The sequence below is a fragment of the Moschus berezovskii genome, chromosome 20, assembly GCF_049115385.1.
Source record: "Moschus berezovskii isolate FMDL1 chromosome 20, NW_MosBer_1.0, whole genome shotgun sequence".
Taxonomy (NCBI): domain Eukaryota; kingdom Metazoa; phylum Chordata; class Mammalia; order Artiodactyla; family Moschidae; genus Moschus; species Moschus berezovskii.
Window position 1 is genome coordinate 45,650,484 of NC_142479.1, and position 19,461 is coordinate 45,669,944.

Below are 19,461 nucleotides of genomic sequence, written 5' to 3' on the forward strand. Positions count from 1 at the left end.
GGTAGTGTCATCTGCATATCTGAGGTTATTGATATTTCTCCCAGCAATCTTGATTCCAGCCTGTGCTTCTTCCAGCCCAGCTTTCCTCATGATGTACTCTGCATATAAGTTAAATAAGCAAGGTGACAATATACAACCTTGATGTACACCCTTTCCTATTTGGAACCAGTCTGTTGTTCCATGTACAGTTCTAACTGTTGCTTCCTGACCTACATACAGGTTTCTCAAGAGGCAGGTCAGGTGGTCTGGGATTCCCATCTCTTTTACACCAGCTACCTTCCACTAAAATTGTATAAAAGAACACACAACAGATGCTGAATCACTGTGCAGCACACCTGAAACCAAGACAACACTGTAAATCATCTCTGTGTGTGTGGGGTCACTCCAGCCATGTCCGCCTCTTCGCGACCCCATAGACTGTAGTCCTCCATGCTCCTCTGTCCATGGGATTCTCCAGGCAATAATATGGGAGTGGGTTGCCATGCCCTCCTCCAGGGGATCTTCCCAACCCAGGGAATGAACCCACGTCTCTTGTCTTCTGCATTGTTGGTGGGCTGGTTCTTTACCACTAGTGCCATCTGGGAAGATCAACTCTACTCCAGTAAAACTATAAAAAAAAACCACACCCCAGATTCGGATAGAGATATACAAATGACATGTTCTGGACTGGGTGATAAAAATGCGAACAGGGACATGGTGTTTTCTAGAAAGCACTCTTCAGGCAGGACTGGCTCCATGATTCACAGGGACCAATGCCAAGCTGCCCTTGTTCAACAGTTACTCTGAGCTTCAAGATGGCACCAGCAATGCACTGATCAGAGGCCCTGCTCCTAAGAGCCTCCACAGGTGCACAAAGTCAGGGCCACCAGACCAGCCTGTCCCCAGGGAAAGCCCATGTTCTATTGATGGGCACTTGGGGGAGAGTGTGGCAGGAAGACACCTGGTAGGTCATCAGGCGGAAATGCTGGGCACCAGGAATGAGGCCCATTTCACAGGACAGGACACCATACCAGCCATAGGTCCCAGCTCTCTAGGAATCAGTGAGAACAATTCTTCCGAGGCTCATCTCTGCTGTCACTGTAGTCTGAGGCAAAACAGCTAAGGAAACAGGCTGAACCGCCTTGAAGCTATTTACTAGAGGACCACTGAGGTACAGATCAGGAGAAGACTCCTGCAACTGTCCAGCTGGACATACAGATGACTGGGGAGAGGGAACCTTGTCACTTGCTCGATGCCACGAGCAGCCAGTGACCAGGCCGAGCCCACGGTCCCCTCCTTCGACACCATGAACAGTGGGGAAAACAACACTTGTACAGCTATTAGCATCAATTATGGTGGTCAGGTTGGGAGTGTGGCTAACGAGCTGGGAAGAGCAAAGAATCACAGCATTTACATCACTAAAGGGAACAACAAAAAACAGTGCATTAACCCCAGGTCCTGTAGCTTCCAGGGACATGATGCTGCACGGTTGGCTGGAAAATAGGCAATTTCCAGGGTGCAGGCCTTTCTGAGCCAAGTAAACAATCTTGCAGGTGGATAGGTGCCTGTGGGGCGGGGGGAGGGAGGAGAGAAAGAAGGGAGCTGAGGATGAGTTACTACTTCTGGGCAATCTCAGTGTCAGTATTTATCTTGTCGATGAAAGAACGGTTTCTCTACAAAAGGGAAATTCTAAAGCTGGAGGAACAGAGATGTCAATACTAACAACAAAAGATCACCTAACACACTTAAAAACAGTTCAGATGGTAAACCTCTTTTACAGGTATTTTGTGTGTGTGTGTGTGTGTGTGTGTGTATAGTCCCTCAGTCATGTCCCACTCTTTGCAACCTCATGGATGGTAGCCCACCAGGTTCCTCTGTCCGTGGGATTTCCCAGCAAGAATACTAGAGTGGGTTACCATGCCCTCCTCCAGGGATCTTGATGACCCAGGGACTGAACCCACGTCTCCTGCATTGGCAGGTGGATTCTTTACCACTGAGCCATCTGAGAAGCCACAGATATTTTATCACAATGTTAAAAAATAACAGGGGCAGCACTGAGCTTATAACCAAGTTATTCCTACTTCACATTATATAGCAAGTATGAAGAACTCAATATGGATGCCCTCTCTGGATTCCTTACTCCTCTGACCCTGGACTACCCATGGTCTTTGGTCACCACTTCCCTCTTCCTGGGGGTCATTATGACAACCCAAAGTCCTATATGAACCATGCACACTTCTTTATGAAGTTGCTAATCGGAGTGATCACCAGCCTCATCAACAGAAGGCAATGTGGCAAAAAGAGTCAGGGAAAGTCCTTCCTGTCCGAGCTCCTCACAAGCAGTGTGGCTCTTGTAAATTGATTAAGCTCTTTAGGGCCTGAGCCTCTCACTTGTAAAATGCAAGGAACAGGCCAAGGTCATCTTTAAATTCTCAATGTCAGTGTTTATCTAAGGCTAAAATAAAATCTTATTAAGTCCGCTAGATTATGGAGAAAGCAAGAGAGTTCCAGAAAAACATCTATTTCTGTTTCATTGACTATGCCAAGGCCTTTGATTGCGTGGATCACAATAAACTGTGGAACATTCTGAAAGAGATGGGAATACCAGACCACCTGACCTGCCTCTTGAGAAACCTGTATGCAGGTCAGGAAGCAACAGTTAGAACTGGACATGGAACAACAGACTGGTTCCAAATAGGAAAAGGAGTACGTCAAGGTTGTATATTGTTGCCCTGCTTATTTAACTTATATGCAGAGTACATCATGAGGAACGCTGGGCTGGAAGAAGCACAGGCTGGAATCAAGATTGCTGGGAGAAATATCAATAACCTCAGATATGCAGATGACACCACCCTTATGGTAGAAAGTGAAGAGGAACTCAAAGGCCTCTTGATGAAAGTAAAAGAGGAGAGTGAAAAGGTTGGCTTGAAGCTCAACATTCAGAAAACGAAGATCATGGCATCTTGTCCCATCACTTCTTGGGAAATAGATGGAAAAACAGTGGAAACCGTGTCAGACTTTATTTTTTTGGGCTCCAAAATCACTGCAGATGCTGATTACAGCCATGAAATTAAAAGACGCTTACTCCTTGGAAGGAAAGTTATGACCAGCCTAGATAGCATATTGAAAAGCAGAGACATTACTTTGCCAACCAAGGTCCGTCTAGTCAAGGCAATGGTTTTTCCCGTGGTCATGTATGGATGTGAGAGTTGGACTGTGAAGAAAGCTGATCGCCGAAGAATTGATGCTTTTGAACTGTGGTGCTGGAGAAGACTCTTGAGAGTCCCTTGGACTGCAAGGAGATCCAACCAGTCCATTCTGGAGGAGATCAATCCTGGGTGTTCATTGGAGGGACTTATGCTAAAGCTGAAACTCCAATACTTTGGCCACCTCATGCGACGAGTTGACTCACTGGAAAAGACTCTGATGCTGGGAGCGATTGGGGGTAGGAGGAGACGGGGACGACAGAGAATGAGGTGGCTGGATGGCATCACCGACTCGATGGACATGAGTTTGAGTGAACTCCAGGAGTTGGTGATAGACAGGGAGGCCTTTCGTGTTGTGGTTCATGGGGTCGCTAAGAGTCGGACACGACTGAGTGACTGAACTGAACTGAACTGAAGTCCAAGAAAAAAGAAAACAAAATTCAGAAGGGAAAAAAATAAGTTGGTGAGGTGAAAGAGTTTACAGTCACAGAAACAACCGTTTTACGGGATAAATCTGTGCTCGACCATGATCAAAAATGAGAAGAGTGGGGTTTCCTTTTTTATTCACTGTCACAGAAACATTTACAGTTAGAAATAAAGGATTTCTCTCTATGTGGTCTAGGTTTCTGGCTTTCTCTCCTTCTTCCCTGGATTGCAAGGAGATCAAACCAGTCAATCCTAAAGGAAATCAACCCTGAATATTCATTGGAAGGACTGGTGCTGAAGCTGAGGCATACTGCGACCAGCTGATGCGAAGACCCGACTCGTTGAAAAAGATCCTGATGCTGGGAAAGATTGAGGGCAGGAGGAGAAGGGGGTGACAGAGATGGTTGGATGACATCATTGACTCAATGGACATGCGTTTGAGCAAACTCTGGGAGATGGTGAAGGACAGGGAAGTCTGGCATGCTGCAGTCCACGGGGTCAAAAGAGCCGAACACAACTTAGCAACCGAACAACTCCTTCTTCCAGGCACGAAGAACCAGGTAGTCAGTGTTCTTTCCGTGTTTCCTCACAGCAGTGACCTCACGCACATGTGCACATTCTAGATGATGGCAACCCCAGCCAAGGCCTTGGGGCTCTGGCAGGTGGCAAAAGTCAGTCCCTCTGAGGCTCTGGCACCAGCCTGGCCGGGTTCACTCAATCCTCCAAGCCATCCCAGAGGCAGACTACAGGATTTCTGTCTCAGAGACAAGGGAACCACAGCACCGGGAACTGGGATTACCAGGCCAGATTCAGACTGTAAGTGGCGGGGCCAAGATTCAAGCCCAAGCCATCTGCCCCAGTCCTCCCTCCAAGGCTCCCTCACATCAGCCATCAGCATGGCAGATGCAGAAGGAGCAAAAATGTGACACGTGAGGCGTGCCGACACAGCGGTGCTTCATCATGGGGATTTAAATTTTTAAAAACAAGGCATAGCAACAGGAAAAGGTCTACACTCAAAGACAAAGATCTCAGGCATATATTAGGAATTGTGGGAGCAATAGACCTTCAGAATCAGATAAGAATTTTTTCTCAAAATAGTTACTTTTAAAGATGAGATATGCTCTTGAGATTTAGTAAAACAAGCAAAAGACCTCCAGAGCCTGACATTTCTCCCAGACTCAGGCACCCTGTAGCCAGCAGGACACAGCTGGGATCTCACAGCCATAATATACATATCCAGAGTTTGAATCATTTGCAACAAACACCCCTGATTCTTTTTCTAAGCTCAGTTTCATGCAAAGGAGCGAAGAAAAGTTAACCTTACAACACATAAGTCGAAAGCACTTTCTATTTAACTCTTTAGTGACTGGGGGATTTTCACAGAAACAGAAACTAATGCCTGTGGCGGGTGATTTGTTATGTAAGTGAATATTGAAACACTCTGGTCAATAACATTTGGGTAACAAAAGATGTATTAATATGTCTCTAGCCAATAATGTGTTACAGTGATTTACCTGAGAGGGGAAGGTCTGGGAGATCCAAGCGCTGAGTCACTCCTTTGCTGGCTGGCCGAGCACCGCTGAAGGCAGAATGCCTCTGAAACCGAAGGGCATCACACAGGTCACACCAGGAACATGTGGTGTGTGTATGTGCTTGTGTGTGTACATACAACAGTTCTCAAGCTCATTAGAATCACCAGGCGGGGCCTTCTAAAACAACTGCTTTAACTGGACAGGTAATAATTGCAATTGGTGTGCACGCATGCAAGCTTGCTCAGTTGCTCAGTCATATCTGAATCTTTGCGACCCCATGGACAGTAGCCTGCCAGGCTCCTCTGTCCTCAGGATTTTCCAGGCAAGGATATGGGAGTGGGCCAAGACGCAATTGGCAGGATCCTCAAAAGGAACAGAAAGGACATGGAGTGAAAGCACAGTCTCCCCTTCATTCCCATCACCCCGTTCTCCCCAGGGCAACTATTACTCATCACATCTGTGAACATCTTCCTGGAATATTCTATGTATATTTAAGGACGTGTGTAAACATACTGTTTTTTAATGGCCAACAGGCACATGCAAAGATGTTCCGTATCACTAGTCATTAGGAAAATGCAAATCAAAACCAAAATGAGTTATCACTTCACCCCTGTGAGGATGGTCATTGCAGAAAACAACCATAGGAAAAACAAGCATTGGTGAGGATGTGAGAAATTAGAACACTTGTGTACTGTTGGTGGGAATGTAAAACCATGCAGGTGATATGGAAAACAGCAGGACGGTTCCTCAGAAACATAAAAACAGAACTACCATGTGATCCAGCAATATCACTTCTGGGTGGTTACCCAAGGAACACAAAACAGGGTCTTGAAGGGATATTTGCACACCCATGTTCACTGTAACATTATTCACATTAGCCAAGATGTGGCAACAACCTTAATGTCTATTAACAGATGAGTGGATAAAGAAATTGACAATGATGGGAACACTGACATCAGAGAAACTGGCAAACGCCACAAATCAGGGCTCTTTCTCCTAAACAGCCAGTTGTTAAACATCTACCAGCAAACTTGTGTTATAGCTCAATACAAATAGGTGAAAATGAAGCATGCCCTCTTTCACTTGTATTAAACAATGATTATCATAAAAAATAAATAACTTGTATTTGGTTTTACATAGAAGGTGGTAGAAATTACCTTCAAGGATGAAAAAGTAAAAAAAAATAAAAATTTTCTTTTAAAGCATAAGAGATTCCAAACAATACACATAACTACCAAGGATGTCAGACAACAGAGCTTGTTGGCAAGTACATCAACCTCAGCTCCGTAGAGGCAGAATGCCGAGTGCTGCTGCTGCTACTGCTGCTGCTGCTGCTGCTGCTAAGTCACTTCAGTCGTGTCCGACTCTGTGTGACCCCATAGACGGCAGCCCATCAGGCTCCCCCGTCCCTGGGACTCTCCAGGCAAGAAAAAAGCCCTTGTCTCAGAAATGCCAGGGGGTTTTGGTCTAAGACCTTTAGGAGATGGCAAACACGACATAGGGTTACATACAGTGAACCCTTAAGAATTTATAAATTGCAAGCACTCTCTCTGAGCATTTAAAAAAAAAATTCTTGAGAAAAAGATCAAGCCCACTCTAATATAAAAAATGCAATCTTCACTTAACTGAAAACTTTGACAGTGTCATCTTATGGAAAACCAAGAAAGAGGCATCAACAAAACTGTATGATGCTTACAGCATCTCTCTCAGACCCTCACCAGGCACTGGAGTGGAATTTTTGACGAAAGCTTCATTATTATTATTTTAGGCCTATTAAAAACAATATTCAGAAACTTCCCTCGCAGTCCAGTGGCTAAGACGCATCACTTCCACTGCAGGGGGCCTGGGTTTGATCCCTAGTCAGGGAAATAAGATCCCACGTGCCATGTGGCATGGCAAAAATTAATACATAAATAAACAAAAAATATGATCACTGTACCTCAAAAAATAAACAAGCTGGTTTCCACATCCCTTTTGTTGCCCAGGCTCCCACCCGCACCCTATGGGCACCAATACCTGCATTGGAGAAACAGCAGCAGCTGGGGGCGTCCTCACAGGGATCCCACTCAGGGGACTCCGGGGGGTCTTGTGGACAGAAATATTCTGCCCAGCTCCACCTGCCAAGAAAAGAGACAGGATGTTTCTATGCTGTTCCAGTTCGAAACAGCAAATAATACTTCCTACCTTGTTGATGCTCTTTCACCCTCTTCCGGTCTGGACTCATGCTGAACTGGGGAGTGAGTCGGGGGTTAACTAGATGGGGGCTGGTCTTAGACAAGGACACACGAGGAGCAGGAGAACGTACAGGTAACAAGGCAGCCACAGCAAGAAGACACTCTTAGACAAACCACACTGTTCTTTCCTTTTCCACTTTCACAACCAAACGTTGTCACTGGGCCTTCGTATTATTCTGTCTCTGCGGGCTCATCTTAATCCAATTCAGCCGCAAACTGTTTCAGCAGAGACAATGTCCTAGGACTGGCTGTTACTCTGGCCCCTGGTACAATGGACATATTTGTTGCAATCAAGGAAACACATACATCGTGTTTTAGATATAGGTTCCTTCTAAGAACAGTGCTCATGGAAGTTCAGAGTAGACAAGGTAGAGATCCATTTTTCTCATATGCAGATAATGGCAAACAAAAGTGAGCTGTGGATCAGTGAGACATTTCCAGGAAATGTGGGAATGTCCCACGATCAGGAATGACAGATTGTATTAGGTGCCAGCCAGCCAGCCCAATGCATGGAACCAGCGCCTCCTTTTCCGGGAGACAAGCCTCTGTCCAACCCTGCTAATCCTCAGGAGACGGTAAAAAGGCAAACAGTGGTGACCTGGATTTAATGGACAGAGAGGAAGAAAAGGAAAGGGGTCCAGCAGGAACCGAAGGGAAGTTTGGGAGGAGAGAAGAGCCAACTCCCCTCTGTCATCTCAGGCAGCCCCAGCGAGCACTGCACACCGTGTCTGCACATGGACAGTCTGAGAACGGCCCCCTGGTTGTACCAATGTGGGGCCAGGGCAGCAGAGGACAGGCTGGATCCATGAGGCTATGGTCTGAAATTGAGTTTTGCTTATCAAACAAAATGACACAATACCTGGTCTTCCCAAGTCAAAAGACTTGATGAGGGACTTCACGGTGGTTACAGACTCTGAAGGTGTTGGAGAAGTCCTGTTCACGTAGGCAATGGGCCACCGGCCAGGAGTGTCTGCCTCCGAGGGCTCGGGCTCTTCCTTCACTGGTCTGCACAGCAAAGAGCAAATCAGGTTGAAAAGCCGGAGGACGTACCCATTCGGGGAAGGACACAGATGGAAACAGCCAACGTGGAGAAGAAGAATGAGTCTGGGAGGAGAAACCCAAACTGAAAATCCTGCTCTCTGTATTAGCTTTGCATCTCCAGGAAGTAACCACTCAACTTATATCAGTAACCACTCAACATTTTCTCGGGAATGGCCAGAGATAGCATTTTTATATGTGGAGTGACTTGACGTGAGCTCTAAATGAAAAGGATGTATGTCTACTCTGTAAACTATAAATATGTAAAAAAAAACAAATGTTATTTATCATGAAATAGTTATTTTACTGTCTACAGTGGATACAACAGGTTGGTGAGTTAGTGTGAATTCCAACCCCCACCTGCTGCACAGAGGCTGGAAAGACGACACCTCAGGAGCCCACCCCCTGCAGGGAGGATCTCAGATAAGGGTTTAGACCCCACTGGCCAGGAAGACTGGGCCAGATGTAGACTCCTGAGTTGGGGAGAGGCAGCGCACAGGGCATTCACTACGCTGAGATGGACGGAAGCAAAGACAAGGTGCTCCCATTGCTGGAAACTAGTGGCAGCTTCAGACCGGGCCGGCAGCTTCCTGGTGTCAGATTCCCATTCAGGGCAAAAGCAGCCACTCTCCTAGAAACCCAGCTGTGTGTGTAACTTTCAGAGTTGTTCCTGGAGGCTCGGCCTGGGTCTGTTTCTCCAGAGGGTCCCCCAGCAATCCTGCAAGCCCCTTTTGCTTAAACCCACAAGGCTGCCATCTCTCAGGAACATCAGAGTCCTGACTCACACGTGAACCATCCCACCCCTAGGAACAGGAATGGTAACCATGCTCTGGAACAATACCGCAATTCCCTGTGAGGCAGTGGTTCTCCTGAGCTCTCCTGCACAATCATGGTCAGTCTTCCCTGTGGTCTCCAAGCTGGAGCACAGACTCATAGACTCTTGTTTAGTTGCTCAGTCGTGTCCAACTCTTTGTGACCCCGTGGACTGTAGCCTTCCAGGCTCCCCTGTCCATGGGATTTCCCACGCAAGAATCTTGGAGTGGGTTGCCATTTCCTCCTCCATGGGATCTTCCTGACCCAGGGATCGAACCCAGGTCTCCTGCACTGCAGGTGAACTCTTTACCATTGAGCTACCAGGGAAGCCCCCAGACTCATGGAAGAGCCTCTTAAAGACAGACCATCAGGGTCAACCTTCCTCATCCAGGGGACATTAGCTTGTCACTTAAGCTCCTTGTGCATGAGCCAAGACATTGCCCAACTTCCAATTTCTAAATCACTGCTCTTTTTATTATATAAAATTGCTACAGCTGTTTTACAAGAAGATGACTAATTTATGAGAATAGCTCAGAATACTTCTGGCAGCATATTTTAATAAGGTCAATGGAAGTTTAAAATATTTATTTACTGATCTTTTTCAGAAGAAATCTGGCTACTCGGAAGCTTCCATGGTTGAACTGACTTGTCTTTGATTCTCAAAGCTTTCTCCTGTTGCTCTGTAATCAACGTGAGTAGGATAAATTTAGGAAAAACAGAACTTAAAACACGCTTTAAATCACACTGCCCTACACTTTTGTATTTACCTTCTTTTGAGGTTAAAAAAAAAGATCAGTAATGAATGACTTTTCTGGGAAGTTAGTATCAGGGAGTCATCTACGGATGTGAGATCTGGACCATAAACAAGGCTGAGTGCCAAAGAATTGATGCTTTCATATTGTGGTGCTAGAGAAGACTCTTGAGAGTCCCTTGGACTGCAAGGAGATCAAACCAGTCAGTCCTAAAGGAAATCAGTCCTGAATTTTCATTGGAAGGACTGGTGCTGAAGCTCCAATACTCTGACCACCTAATGCGAAGAGCCGACTCATTGGAAAAGACCCTGATGCTGGGAAAGATTGAGGGCAGGAGGAGAAGCGGGTGACAGAGAATGAGACGGTTGGATGGCATCACCAACTCAATAGACATGAGTTTGAGCAAGCTCTGGGAGATGATGATGGACAGGGAAGCCTGGAGTGCTGCAGTCCGTGGGGTTGCAAAGAGTTGGATATGACTGAGCAACTGAACAACAACATCAGGTGTTTCAGAAATTGGTAAGGGTTTTTTTTTTTTTTTTTTTTTACATCAAATAGGGTTGGTTTTGGTTACTTTCCCTATTATATCATATAGGACAAATCAGATGGTGAATATGCAGAATGAGTGGAATCAGGTTAGGTACAGGCAGAGGAAAACCTCTCATTTCTGTCCTGGCCATTCTCAGGAATGTGAGAAAGTGGGCACCTTCTTAGCCGTCCAGGTACATGATCTGCCTTCAGGGACTGGGGAGATTTAGGGCACCCGACAAAGGAAGGTTGTTTTAAAAAGCCTATGTTCATTTCACTCCTTGATAATTTAATAAGAATAAAATGGGGAATCCAACATTCTGCTGAGGTGTTCCCTTCAACTACTTAAACTTCTATGTGATTCACAACATCAGATAATACAGGACTCATTTCAAAGCCTAAGAGAGTAGCAAGGATGCTGGAACCACTCCCACCTCGCCTGCCTGCAGGAACGATGGGCAACACTCCACACCTTCCGTCTGCTGGGCTGGGAGAAGTAGGGTGAGGAAACCCTGCAAGGAGTTTAAGCAGATTAGAGATGCTATAGGACTAAAGACCCACCCCATTATGTAACGGCTATGTGTGTGCGTGTGTTTGCACATGTGTGCATGCGTGTGGGTGTGTACATGTGTGAGTGTGTCTTGGGAGCCACAAAACAAAGCCTGAAATGAAGAACTACAGAACACAATCATTAAGAATGCTATTGATCTCATTAGCACTTTAATCCTAAGCAGAGACACCAGCCTGTCTTCAGATGGTTTTGGATCAACCAGCAACAAGTCCAGCAATAAAGCATGATCTCTCCACTGTTCAGAGGAAGAGTAAGAACTCTGTAATCTACAGAGGCAGGCAGATTTTTCACTGCTGAACCACCTGGGAAGTATTCTTGCCTGGGAAATCTCATGGACAGAGGAGCCTGGTGGGCTACAGTCCACAGGGTCACAAAGAGTCAGACATGACTGAGGACTGAGCAACCCCCCTAATGCACTACTTTCCTTGTTAGGTTTCGGAACAGGATCTTTCAGCACTGTTGGTTTTCTGCAGCTTGTGTCACTGCTTGGCGTTGCTGTCAGTTTTGCTCCAAGGACACGTGAGTTCTTGTGTGCAATTAGTTCTAAAATATTCAAACGTTAATGACTTTTGGGAAACATCGCATTATACCACTGCTGTCTTCACAATCACCAGATCAAGGTTTGTAAAGAAGACCAACTGGGCACATTGATGATCTGCTCATGATGGCTCTTTTCTCAGCTACTGAACGGAGCCCAGCCCAGGCCCTCCTGGTGCTGCACAGACTCCCTGCACCCTGCCTGGTTTCTGGACCAAAGCCTGGATGTCTGGAGCTCTATTCCTCTGTCCTTCCTCCAGGTCTTTGCTTTTCCATATCTCTACCTGTAAGGTACTCTTCCCAAACTGTGTCTTCAGTTATACACAAGACACTCTGAAAGAAGTCTGCTGATCCACATGAGACAGGAATCGGGAAGCACTCTGTCTCAGGTATCAAGTGTCCTCTGAATTTCACTTCTGAATTGCAACATAAGCATTTCTAGGACAATAAAAACCACCAGGGTAACATGGCGATTTAAGAACCACAGGAACATTTTGTAAAAATCCTGCATTGGCCCCTGAAGCTACTGAAAGACGGCATGAACAGGCCTCAGACTGTGAAGAATTTCTGCTACACAGAGAATGAGTGGGGAAAGAAGAAAATACTACCAGTTCACCCTAATTCCTTTGCAAGGAGAGTGAAGGTGCAGGACAGCCCACCGAGTCCCTCACAGCCCTGGTCCTGGAGGGAGGGCCAGCTTGGGAGCGGCACCTGGAGGACATGCAGAGCACTCCTCTCACAAAAGGTCAGGAACACTGGGACAAGACCATCTGAGGAGGCCAGGGTGGTTGTTCCACGGCACAAAGGACGGTAACAAAAAGCCACAGGACATGCCTAAAATGGATAATGACCAAGCAAAACAGACCCCCAAAGCTGGGTCCCGCATGCCACCTGCGACAAACAGAGAAAAAACTGGACACTGGTGAATTTCCTCACTGACACCTTTTCTGCTGCATTTCTTTCAGTGCCTGTATCTCTGACACTCAGCAGAGACTTACTTTAAAGAGCCTCTCCTCTAGCTTAAGATACAGGAAGATTTCAAGAGTGGTTGGGCAGAGTGAGCACAGATGAAGGCAGAATCCAGACACTGATCCTGAGCAGAGAACAGGTCCCGACACACTTGGATTCCCTGAAGCAAGATGGGCCAAAACAGGCCCTGCTGCACGGACAGATCTCATGGCGTAAGATGAAGAGACTCACTGCACGTGAGGGAGAGCAGATGTGTAAATAAAGGACAAGAAACAGACTCAGACACTGAAAAGCCTCTGCCTTGAGAATGCAATAAAACCAAGAAAATAAACAAAAGATGACAATGTAAAATGAAAGGCTGATGCAAAATGTTAGGCTGTAAAATTAGCAGTCTCGTAAGGGCAGGAAAATATTTTCAAGGGGAACCAGCTTAAGAGAAAAAGGAACAAGGGCATATTGGGAAAGTCTTTCTGAAAATGAATGAAATGAACGATGTCAATGTGGGATTTCAGTTCCATGGGTGGAGAACGCTGCTGACACGGACTGTCTTCCAGGATGATACCAGAGGGGTTTAACACTTTCATTTAATTATCAGTTCACCTAAATAATACTTCACAATTAAGAATAAATCCAATACAGTCAATCACCAAACAATCTGTTTTTAGATTTCAACAAGACAACTCTGGACCTCAAATTCCATGTACTGTATTTTCCGATACTTCAGAATTTTTAATTAAAAAACTCATTTATGCAAAATTAGTATCTTCCCTCTGTGCCCTCTTATTTCCAATAATGAAATCATTAAAAAATAACATTTGCACTTAAAAGTCAACCTCCTGTCTACAAAGTGTACTGAAAATGCAGCTTTGCTTCTGCCTTGGTTCTAGTCATCTGTGTGGCTTTTAAGTTCTGAAACTTCACATGCCAGAAAACTGGGAATAAAGTGACCTGGAGGTCCTGCCAGGCGTGAAAAATCAGGCAACAGACTCTTCTAAATAATTACATATTTATTTAGCACTTCATAAACACTTACATATAAAAATAGTCAACAGTCTCCCAAGAAATACAGCTCAAAATATGTGGGGCAGAGACAGCTGTGCATTTGAAGCTGAGGTTGTGTTTTTCTTGTTTATATTTGAAAACACCAGGCAAGTGAATTTTATATCATCGTAAGGACTTTCAATCTGAGGTAAACTTACAGATATATCAATTTCTATCCCACAAGGACAATTACAGCGGCTATCGAAACTATTCTTACAGAGAGGACAGTGACCTCTCAAGTTGAGTCTTCTAGTGACCCTGGGCTCTCGGGCCTGACCCCCGACAACGTTTTCCTGAATTGATCAGCTTGCCTAAGTTTCTGCGGAGTAGAAAGGAAGTCCTTTCTCATCTCATCTCCTATATGATAGCTGATGGTCCAGATGCTCCTCATACGAGGGCTGCAGTGGTCTCTGCCTGGCAGAAGCTGCTGACCTGGACTTAGATCTTCACAAATGGATGCACTTCCAACAGTTTACTGTCTCATTTTGAACCTTAGATCCCTCTGAGTTACACAATTCTGGACTGGAAAAGTCTTTTAGTTTCCAAGGTGAGTAGATTCACGAGGCTTTTGCCAATGCTCGTGAGTTCTCAATGCAGTTCTGATCAGCACTGTCACCATGTGGAAGTTTCTGATTCAACCACAGCTTTTAATGATCAAGCAAACATCTAACAGAACCCCAAAGAGATTTTGGAAGTCAGCCCAACACGTGGCAGTGGCTTTTTCTGGACTAGGTGAGGAAGTCTGACCTCAGCTTGAAGAGGCGAAATCAAGGCTTAACATGGGGAAGTAGGGCTTTCTAACTTCTTCAGAGACGTCACGTGGACAGCTTCCTATTTCACCTAAACTAGTGTTAACTCCAAGCTTATCGGATACCGTATTTAAAAGGAAGCATAAAAATAAACTCCAAAAAGTAAAGTGTGGCCTGGTTTGTGTTCTCATGCAAAGCCACGGACCTCATTCAGCACTCTGGCTGCATCTAAAAAAATGTTTTCATGACAGACTCATACTTTGTGGTTTTTGTCTTTTGTCTTCAGAACAACTTCATTTTGTGCTTCAAAGACTGCTGAATCTTCTGAGAAGAAAGAGGGGTAAAATAAGAGGGAAGGATCATCTTTGTGCAGAGTTGATTCCAAAATGCAGAAAAAGAAAAGAAAAAAAAAAGGCAGAGAGACTTGCTGGCAATGACTGTTCGAGACAATGGCTGTTCTAAGGAGACCGTTTGGTTCTTTATGAAAAGGGCATTCCTCCTCTACACATGCCCCCTCTCACACAGAAATGGCTGTGGCTCCCCATCACGGCAGGGCTGGGCGGCCTCTCCTCCTCCACCTGCTCTGCTAGCTGACAGAGACCATGGAGCTGGAAGATAGAAACAGGAGGCACAGGCTGGTAAAGGGGTTACTCCACGTAACACGACCGCAGTCTACACCTAAGAACTGACAGCTGGCAGTGTCCGGGGGGACAGCTCAGACTCAGAACAGGATCAGCACGCTTGGATTTTGACTTTTCCCATCCCTTGTGGAAGTCAAGAGGTCTTCAGACAGAAAGAATGCCATGAACAGGCTCCTCCCACTAGACCTTCGCTGATAAGACAAAGGTGTCGGCAGAGATGACGAAGACCAATCACATCAGGCCCCTGTGACTGACAGAATGGCCTGTGGGTCCCTCTACTGTCCTACAGTTAAGAGTAAAAAAGAAAAAGGACTTCTTTTATGATACACATGTGCTGTATACACATGTGCTGGAGAAGGAAATGGCAACCCATTCCAGTGTTGTTGCCTGGAGAACCCCATGGACAGAGAGAAGAGCCTGGTGAGCTACAGTTCATGGGGTTGCAAAGAATCGGACACAACTGAGTGACTTGGCACAGCACACAAGTGTTAAAGGCTTCAGGGAGGCACATATCCTCGGCCCACTTTGCAAAGTGAATCTGTAGACAGGGCCGGGCAGCAGGCCAGCAGATGCAGCTCTGCAGAACTACAGGCGGCTTCTCTGATGCCACCGTGCGAAGCTAAGCTATGAAAATGCACGTCTGTGCGAGTCAAAGGGTGATGCCTGCCGGGATACTGGAGGACCAGTTTCTGCCCTGAGGGCCAAATAAAATGCCAGCAGCCCAACAGTTGGAGGTACATATGTGAGGTCTGCTCAGAAAGTGTGCGGGAATCCCCTTGAGAACTGGTCTCTCTCCAAGATGGGGATGGGGAGGGGGTTGGACATGTTGACAATCCCAGGGACCCAGGAAGCTACACCTCCAATGCCCCACCTCCCTTCCAGTGACAGCCCCAGACACCCAGCGAGCGGTGTGACATGTTACAGCTGTGAGAACAACACAGGGCGCACACAGGCACACAACCGACGTCAGAATGCAGGTGCACACACAGAGTTAACAGCCGACCCCAGGGAGGCTGGCAGTGACAGGCCGCATGCTGCTGGCTTCAGGGGCGGCAATGCAAGAACCAGCAGCACAGCCTGATGCATCGTGCACCTGAAATGTCCTAGTTTGGAAGCTGGCACAGCTAATTATGCACAGACCTTCAGCGTGTTTCGCTCTTTTAAGATGTTTCCCATGGTTGTTCATTGGTGTCACACAATAACTACAGCAGAAATCGAGTAAGTCCCCTACAAACAATGGTTTTAACAGTTTCACAGTAAGATCAGACACACAGAGGTCTGTCCCTGCTTTGGTCTGAGACACCGACGTCATGCATGTCTCACTGACAGGGTCTTTTGTTAGAGAGGCTGCATGTGGCCCATTGAGGCAGTAAGTTGAGTTGCATGTGTGTTCTCTGAAACTGCCAGGTCCAAGGACTCAACTTTTCAGGAAGAATATCTGTTCTTTCAATTTTGATGAAAGTTTTAATTTCATTGTATTTCTCTTAATGGTTCAAAACAAGAAACAGCCAGAGTTGAAAGTTACTCATGATCCTTTCGTCCAATAATTTATGTGTCTGGCAAAACTGCCCACTTTCAGGTCCTCAAAAACTACACAAGCTTGTTCAGATTTCTGGAAGAGAAAGATGAGGTCCACAACCTTGCGTGGAGGTGCCATATGTAAGGGAAACCCCAGGCTTCTGTCAGGAAGATGGTTCAGTGGGCATGCAAGTCCACGACTCCCCATCAGAGAAAGGTCAGCCCATCAACTCATCTCAGAAAACAGCAGAGCCTGGGAGGGAGGGGCCTTAAAACCTGACCTACTCTTACCTCCTCATTTAAGAGGCGAAGGCGCTTGGTCTGGGAAGAAAACCTGCAAAGGTGAGATCAGAGCCTAACTGTGCCATGTATCTTAACATCAATTATTCTGACTCCAAAATAAAAATACCTCTGAAAACGTCACAGGGCTGAAGACAGCTAATGAGCTAAGTTTCAGTCATCTAAAAATAGTATGCTAAGTAAAATGTTCCATTGTTTTAGGTACTGAGTTCTTGGGAACAAACGCTAACCTGTCTGCACACCCAGGCCTGCCGCCCACCTGCCTGCTGGCCTGTGTTCTCTTGGCAGCCAGCTGATGAGAAGGCGAATCAGTCCACCTGGAGTCACGATGGAGGTGCTTCTCCTACGACGCTCTTACCTTCTCTTCTACTAATATTTGGAGGACCTCGTCAGAATTTTCTGCACATTCTTTGGCCGTGGCTGAGCCAAGGATGACTTCTGAGTTCTCGTTAGATGACTATCAAAGTCAAGAACCCAGGCAGCGAAGATGGAAGCACTACGCTGATCCGGGACCTCAGAGGGTGGGAGCTGGTTCCAGGTCTGGCTCAGGTGGTGTGTTCAGGGAGAGGCGGGGCCGCTGGCAAGTAACTTTTTCAAGGCCAACACTTAGAAGAGGTGGCTGGTCAGGGTGGCCAGAGCCAGGTAAGAAACCACTCTGGCAAGTGTCTGGAGGGTGGCCTGAGGCAATGACGGCCAAGAAACCCACTGATGGCACAGATTCAGTAATGTGTCAGTTCTCGAATTTTGAAATACTGTGTGATAAGGGATTAAACTGCTGTATTTGGGAGGTAGGTTTGCAAATCACTGGAAAATCAAAAGAGAATGTACTACGTTTTTAAAAACAGTGCCCCTAAGTTTGAAAATGTTGGGTGGAGCAAATAGGGGGCCCTACATGGTCATGTGACATGTAGGCATCCTGTGACATCAGGCTTGTATATATAATCTGACCTGTTTCTTAGAATCTATACAATAACTTATTGAGGGCCACATCTTACACTCAGGGCTTGTCTTTCACTGTTTATCTGTGAGATGACGTATATATGAAGCAATGCAAGTTATGATGTGGTTCTTCCTCCAAAGACACACAATAGAAAACCAAGACACGTGGACAAGCAAACAAAAGCAGACACCACAGCAAACCAGAACGACCCACAGTCATTTCAACAGGGAACACCACGAAATCTGCTTTCCTACTTGGCTGCTCCCTGAACTGAAAATTCATGCACTTTGGTGGCCAGAAAGTATAGGTTTCACTACACAATCATAATCTTGATTTTCATAAACAAAGGGCCACGAGATTGACTAAAGCAAGTTTGTTAAGAGAATCAAAACAGAATTCTGAGCAGAAATCTACCCCTTCCACTGCGATGAAATTCATGACACTACATCAGATCCAGAGGCTGGGAATCCAGCCTCAAGCAACCCTGGAAAACAGTTATAAAGTGCAAGCTGTACAAATCTGTATCCAGAACCTACTAAGGGTTTTTAAATTCTACTGTTTTATATTGAGAGACATCTGAAAATTCAAAATAACTTCTAATAACCAAGAACCTCAATGTTAAGGACATCTATTCCTGACAGCAAAAAGAAAGCAATGCATGAGCTGAAGCCTAAAACACTGTGACAATCTTGCCTGGACATCATTTAAACTTTAAACAATAAGCAACTCTGAGCTCACTTTGTGAACAGCTTCACCTGAAAGCTTGCTGTTAGGACGGGCTTGTTGGGAAAACGCGGTCTGTGATGTCCTCCCCTGACCATCCCCCCAAAAGAAGAAGGGAATCTCTTATCGGCCCGATGTGTGTTTTCCATGCTGACCCTTTGAAATAAAGTGAGTTATTTCATGCTCTTCTGCAGGGAGCATACAGGAGCTGCTAAGAAAGGGCACACCCTGCACTAGGACAGTGGGTGGCGTATGCACCCACCAGCCAGGCTGGGTAGCGGGCCAGCTTCTCCCACTGAGGGAGGATGACCCACATGAGGTGCTGAACCAACACTGAGATGGAAGAGCAGCCGCTCCTCAAAACCCCAGAGAGGACTTGGCTGGAGCTCTGTCCTCACGGTAACCAGGCTCCTCATCACCAGGAATGGCACTCATGGTGCTAGGTGGACTGTTCCTACCACGAAGCTTGTTATAACTTGGCCATGGGGTTAGTTATTCACCAGCTATGGGTTGGCTATAACCTCGCCAGGGGATTTGTTATAACCTGGCCACAGAGTTAAGTTATAACCTGGGCATGGGCGGGGACAGAGCAGCAGAGGGACCTGGAAGGAAGGTGAAGGGCAGAGACACCCCTGCAGCCTGGGTGAGGAGAGCAGCCGGGACCCACCTGCCGCGGGCCTGTGCGTCCCCCAGTGCCTTCTGCAGCCGGGCGTTCTTCTCTTCCTCCTCCAGCAGCCTCCGCTTGACAGCGCGCAGCTCCTGCTGGGCCTCGACCTTGATGTCATTGGCCACCACTACTGCCGTCTGCAGGTCAGCCTGGAAGCGCCGCCACTCTTCCGTCTCGTCCTGGAAGAGCCAGGTTGGTGCCCTCTTCAGACTGACCCCCCAGCCATGGTTGCAGGGCCCAGGGGTGTCCATAGGAAAGACGGGCTTTGGGATCTTGGTGCTGGGAAAAGGCACAGTG

At 46.4% G+C, this 19,461-nt stretch overlaps 1 protein-coding gene across 5 annotated transcripts in view; it reads right to left on the reverse strand.

The window, feature by feature from the left end:
• The window catches only part of SPECC1 (sperm antigen with calponin homology and coiled-coil domains 1), a 229,286-nt gene that overhangs the window by 41,848 nt on the left and 167,977 nt on the right, over positions 1 to 19,461 (reverse strand). For all 5 annotated transcript variants that reach the window (XM_055407385.2, XM_088828939.1, XM_088828936.1 and 2 more), the window contains 4 exons: positions 19,165 to 19,343; positions 8,237 to 8,382; positions 7,160 to 7,260; positions 5,126 to 5,207 (listed from right to left, as the gene is read on the reverse strand). In XM_055407385.2, the coding sequence (XP_055263360.1) occupies positions 5,126 to 5,207; positions 7,160 to 7,260; positions 8,237 to 8,382; positions 19,165 to 19,343 (508 nt within the window). The remainder of the gene's footprint in view (positions 1 to 5,125; positions 5,208 to 7,159; positions 7,261 to 8,236; positions 8,383 to 19,164; positions 19,344 to 19,461) is intronic.